The 6,666-nt window shown below is 34.9% G+C and overlaps 1 protein-coding gene across 1 annotated transcript; it reads left to right on the top strand.

The window, feature by feature from the left end:
- The first annotated feature begins 5,434 nt into the window (after positions 1-5,434).
- Positions 5,435-6,361, top strand: LOC131605180 (uncharacterized). Its single transcript, XM_058877567.1, has one exon. The coding sequence runs from the start codon at positions 5,435-5,437 to the stop codon at positions 6,359-6,361; it is 927 nt and encodes a 308-aa protein (XP_058733550.1).
- The last annotated feature ends 305 nt before the right edge of the window (positions 6,362-6,666 follow it).

Genomic DNA, 6,666 nt, shown 5'->3' with positions numbered 1-6,666 from the left:
CGACGTAATTGAAGAGACTTAAATATAAAACACACAATTTTTGAACCTAAGGTATAATGCGATGCTAATGGATGCATCAAGTATGATTATGGAATTGAGAGAAGTATAACACCACTGGGGAGATAAGAAAGGGTTCCACTGGGGAAAAGGTATGTGTCATCCAGGGATAAAACTTGGATTCCACAGGATAAAGAGACAGTCGACAGAAGCTTTCAAGATAAAACATGATTGAACTTCGAGAAGAGAATATCTGAGGTATACATGAATGTGGCTACATCAAATGAATATCAAGGTAAAACATGATTGGACAACATCAAATGACAATCAAGGTAAAACGTGATTGGGCAACATCGAATGACAATCAAGGTAAAACATGATTGGGCAACACCAACTTACAATCAAGGTAAAATGTGATTGGATATCGTCAAAGGATAATCAAGGTAAAACATGATTGGATAATCATCAACGGACAATCAAGGTAAAACATGATTAGATAATCATCACAGGTCTATCAAGGTAAAACATGATTGGATAACATCAAATGACAATCAAGGTAAAACATGATTGAAGGTAACCAAGATAAAACACGGTTGAAAGCGATCAAGATAAAACATGACTGGAGGCAATCAAGATAAAACACGATTGAAGGGAACCAAGATAAAACATGATTGAAAGCGATCAGGATAAAGCATGATTAGAGACAATCAAGATAAAACATGTTTGAAGGGAACCAAGATAAAACATGATTGAAATCTTTCAGGAATGACACTGAAAGAAGAAAAGATACATCTAGGAACAACACTAGACGGACAAGACAAACAAGTATCTGTTTTGGATGGGTGCCAAGTAAGTTGGACTTTGATCTCAAGGTGAAGATGTTGATAGCAACAGAACCTCGAAAAATGCAAATGAGTATGAAATTTGTTTCAATGCATGATGTTGAATTTTTCTATGCATGATATATGATCAATGCAAAGCAATTATTTGTGACAACTGAGGGAGACTCTTATGTGAGGCACGATAGGAACTCGATTCCTCAACACGGGAACCCTGCCAATTCTGCTTATGAAGAAGATGCTTGGACACACTTCTTGTCACATTGGTAACTGTATCAGACTGGTGATCCTCTGAGAAGGACTGATAAAACTGCTTGGGGATTACTGAAGAAGATTCCCCCTTATTGACTGATTGTTGTAAGTTAACTGATCATGGCTTCAGCTGAATTGTATTAGGGATAAACTGATCATGGCTTCAGTTCTTAAAATGCATGTTGGGACGGTTTTCCCCAGTATAAGTTTTGAAATGATATTCTGATCAACAAAACTTGACTGAACATCTGAACAACAGGATCTTGAAGTAACGTGCCCCTGATTGGATCACTGATCAAGTTTCTCGACTGTTTGAACTTCCTGAAAGATAAGTGCTTACTTACAAATAAAATGTTCATTCAAGAATGGTAATTTTAATGCAATGCTCAAAGAATATTTTTGAAATCAAAATCATTATTGGAATGATGTTATTGATGTAAAGCAAATGGAATCACCGGTCAAAACATAAAGGTTAAGACATTCAAAGTGAAAGATAAAGCAAAGATATGCTATCAAAGCAAATGATTGGAAAATCTCATGGGAGTCAGCTTACGCAACCTTGTTGTAGTATGCTTTCAAACAAACCTTGCTTCAATTAGGTCTTTTAAAGGTTGTAACGTGGCCAGGTTCATGGTTTCAGAAACAAAGGATATAAGGCTCAAAATTTGATTGTACCCACCCATCTTCGTGATGATCTCCAGTCCTAAACTCAGTTAATTCAACTCATGCATTCAGGTTCCAAGAGGCTTCTGGAATTGCACCTTTGTAATGATGATAGCTCACAAGCAAAGAGAACTTTTGAGATGGCAGTCACTTCTTCCTTTTGATATCACAACATTTTGTTGTTTGAGGAATTTATTGACTTCTCTTTTTTCATCTTTTTCTTTTGATATCCCTACCATTTGCCTGAACTGTTTATTTTGAATCTTACAGTCAGCGGGATGCCCTTATTTTTGCCTAAGTCATTTTATGGTTTTGACTTAGCAGGCTTTTCTTTTATTTTTGCCTCATAGGTGTTTGCTTTACGAACCGAGCTCGTTTGTGTGACATTATTGTGCATTTGCTTTTATTACTACTTCAGTAGTTTGTTTGATTATCGAGCGGAGCTCGATTGTATGCCATATAATTATGATGCTTGTTCACTATATTTTTATTTACTATGTCTGTTAGTATGATATCTTTGTGATGCTTGTTCACATATTTGACATGTATACCTGTTACATGTTTGTCATGCATGTATGCCTGTTATGTGTATCTCTTATCTTATCTGTGATGCATGTTCGTATGATATCTTTGTGATGCTTGTTCACACACCTACACATGTATGCATGTTACATGTTGTTTGCGATGCCTGTTCGCATTTTTATTCGTGATACTTGTTCACATTTGACGTGTATGCCTGTTACGTGTATGTCATTTATCTGGTATGCCCGTTAGTATGATATTAATTGTGATGCCTGTTCACACACTCACATTCGTGTATGCCTGTTACATGTTTGTTTTTCTATCTGCGATGCATGTTCCCCTGTTTTTATCTGTGTTGCATGTTCACATGTCATGTTTGCTAGGATCTTTGTGATGCTCCTTGTTTGCATGCTCCCTTAGGGTGCTCGGTTCCGTTTCTCTAGGAGACGTGAATCGATATAGAAATAGAAACTTTTGAGTCGAACTACGGCGCTCTGATTTCTCCTTTGCATGTTGGAGGTACGTAGGCACAGGGTACGAACGCCCTAGCGAGCAGACTTTTCTTTTCTTATTTTGTTCGACCTTTTTCTCTTATCTTGTCTTCCTGTTATTTGCATGTTTCCTATTCTTTATTTATCCCTCAATTGCATGTTCCCTTAGCATATCACATGTTACACACACACACACCCTTTGATTTGAAACTAGCAAAAGTGGATACTGTGGAGTACCACAAGCGTGAGGGGTGCTAATACCTTCCCCTTGTGCAACCGACTTCCTTACCCGTTCTCTGAGACCTGTGCTTGTTTTGTTTGGTTTTCTTCGATATTTTCCATTCCTTAGCGTAGGATAAATATATGTTTGATGGCAACTTCATTGTTTTGTTTCGATGAGTTTTTCATTTGCGTCACTGAGTACGAGACGACGAAAGTGTTTCAAACTCAGTTGAGAAAGTCCAATCTTTATAGCTGCATGGAATTGCTCTAAAATAAACAGATCAGGCCAACAAAAGTGGATGAAGTATTTGTCTGAGACATGACAACACGCTGACGAAAGTAAGTGTTATCTAATTTTCTCTATTTTCTATAATCTAGCTTGTTTCTTGTAATAGAATCAGAGGTTCATCTAAGTATGCGTAAACAAGAATCGCGTACCCTAGGTCTCGCTCATTTATGATAACTTTCTATCCTAAATATATCTGTTTAAACTCAAAAACCTCATATTTTCAACCGTTTTAGGTACATATAGATAAAATAGAATTATGTAGTCATTCATTTGGTCTTTGTGGTTCGACAACCTTTTCTACTACTCCACATTGTCATACACTTGTGGCGTGTCATGATAATCCTCTATACAGGAGCGCTTGTGTAAATCAATTCCCCCTACTGACTTTTTTCCTTCTGTAGACAGAGAAGAAGCCCCCAAAGTAGGGAAAATTCCCAAGTCGCCACAAATGATTTTAAATCAACTCACAAAGGCCCATGTGTTCGGGTAAAGTTGTGAGGGGGGCGATATTAATCATTCTAAAACACCAGTCACAAAGTAAGTGAAAAGGATATCCACCCTTAAATCTGATAGTATGCAAACATATTTTGGAAAATACTTGCCTTCCACTTCTTGTGGCATCCTCATGCAAGCTTTTTCTCCCTCCACACGTGACTCTAAACTAACATCTTCTTCGTTACAAGTAGAATAGATACTCAAATCCCCACGAAACTCCTTTACTCTCGTTTTATTAATGAAAATGGAGTTGGAATTCACTGCTTCATTAGAGAAGCAATCCAAACATGCGTTTGTGGATGCCATTAGTGACCTCGTCAGACCTAATAAAGAACATACTAAAGATAGATACGTAGATGAGTTAATATCTGAATCACAATTTGAACCATTAGAACTGTCACTTCCAAACATTTCCCTCATCACTAGGTTTTCAACGTAGTGAAATCTTAACTCATATGTCTCTTCGCAAGTCTCATATTAATTATACTTTTTAAGAAAATCATCCTCTAAAAACTTAGTGGAATATAATTCTTAGAATCAATATAATTTGTTACATTCTCTATTTTCTATTAATTGAAATGCTTATAATTCTTACAAAATTATTTAAATTTCATATAAATATGTTGGATAGAATCAATATATATTAAACACTGATTTTTATCACATGAGTTTTTAATATTTTATTTATATATCACACTCAATTATATTTTATAATTTTATTCTTATGATATTTATTAGCTAGATATACAATATATTTTAAATAAAAATTTATTATTGATATATTTATTAATAGAATAATAATTTTAACAACAAATTTTTAATTTAACTGAAAAGAAATTCTCTATAGACTGGTGTACATACTAATAGTTTATTTATTAATAAAAAATAAACAAAATAATAAAGATATTACACATAAAAGCTGTTAGAGAAAAATTTCAACTCTAAAATTTTAACAACAATTCCATTGATTTTGTTCGAAGTACACTTATAAATTCTAAATATAATCGAAATACTTTACAAATATCATATACTTATTTTATTCAAAATTAACATTGCCTTAAATTAAAAAAAACAAAATGAAACAGTATGGAATATTTAGTTAATCAATAAAATAGAATGATAAATCATTTATCAAATAAAATAATAATTAATTTAAAATAAATATAAAACTAAGATCAAATTAAAAGAAACAAACTAAATAATTAATTAAAAATACTTGGAAAACTACGTTAACAAAAGATTATCATATGATTATTTCTATTGTAATGTTGAAAACTGTAATATCTAATTAAATTCATTTTGATTAGATAGATAAATAAACCGCATTTGTGTTATAAAATTAATACTTCTATTTATAATTTTTTTTTTTTGAATTTATTGAATAATCAATAAATATATATACGGTATAATAAGGAGGATAGAAGATTTTAAATTTGAAATAGGCGGGTTGGGATTAAGGAGGATAGAAGATTTTAACGTAGCTCCCCTTTGTAAGTGGAAGTGGAGAATTTTAGAAGAAGAGGGGTCTTTATGGCATGAGGTGCTGAAGGCGAGATACGGAGATTTGAAGTCCAAAGTTCTTATCGGAGCAGCTTACATCAAAGGGAAGGAATTCTCTTCGATTTGGTGGACTGACATTCTTGCTTTGGATAATTTTGTGACCAATGATTTATTCAACCGTCAGTGCCGGTTTTTTTGTTGGAAACGGTTATAATATTCCGTTTTGGCATTCGTTTTGGAAGGAAGAGGGAATTTTAAAGCTTTTGTATCATGTATTGTTTTCTGTTTCTGAGTTGCAGGATGTTTCTATTGCTGCGGTGGGGGGATGGCGTAATGGCGTTTGGTCGTGGGGAAATTTTGGAGTATCGAACGAACATCTGAGTGTCGGCCCCATAGCTACAGAAATGATTCTGTTGCAGCAGCATATCAGTTCGGTGTCCCCAGTATGCCAAGGCTTAGACAATGTAGAATGGGTTCAAAGTCTTGGTGGCAGATTTACGGTAGCGGACTGTTTCAGAAGGATTAATAGCTTTCGCGTGAGGAGTGGCCCAAGGGATCAATTTGACGCGGCAATGGAGTTGGTTTGGAGAATAGAAGATCCTCTTAAGGTGAAGGCGTTTGGATGGAGGTGTTTCATAAACATTTTATCGACTAAAGATCATCTCACACGCAAAGGTATTCTGCCTAGTTCAAATTCTTCCCGCGTCTTCTGCTCTGCTGTCGGTGAATCGGCATTGCACTCTTTGCTTTTCTGTCACGCTGCAGTGTTGGTTTGGAGAGACATGGGTGAACGGATTGGTCTCACTGGCCTTAGAGGGATGAGCTTCAAGGAGAGTTTTTTTGTTTGGTTCAATTTCTGTAAACATAATTATGTTACGAAAGGCAAGGAAGGTGTGGTTTGGTTGGCCACGTGTTGGACTATTTGGTTGGTTAGGAACGATATCGTTTTCAGAAAAGAAAAATGGAACGTCTCGGATATGGTTTGGAGAGCAAAAGCTTTGGTGTGGAAGTGGGCTAGCATAGAGAAAATTGTTCAATCCAATTGCAACTTTTATGAGTTTTCTAGAAATCCTATGTATTACTTATCTTAGGGTGCAATTGGTGTGGAATTTTTCTTTTCGAGCTTTCGTTCGAGTTTCTTTGTAATCTTCTTTGAGAACTTTGGTTCTCCTTTCAATAGACTCTTGCTTATAAAAAAACATTTTAATAAATTTAAAAAATTAATTTTTTCTTATAAAAATTGAGGTAAAGCTGGTTGTTTAGTTTGTTGTGCGTAGATATCACATTTTCCACTACTAGCTCTCTCGATACAGCAAAACGTTAAAATGGCTCTCATCTTCTTCTTTGACATGAACTAGGTTTATTTTGATAAGATCTTCGGCTTAAATTCCTAATC

This window comes from Vicia villosa, linkage group LG5 (genome assembly GCF_029867415.1).
Source record: "Vicia villosa cultivar HV-30 ecotype Madison, WI linkage group LG5, Vvil1.0, whole genome shotgun sequence".
NCBI classification, from domain to species: domain Eukaryota; kingdom Viridiplantae; phylum Streptophyta; class Magnoliopsida; order Fabales; family Fabaceae; genus Vicia; species Vicia villosa.
The sequence above is the reverse complement of the archived record's forward strand: the minus strand, read 5'-3'. Positions and strand labels throughout refer to the sequence as shown.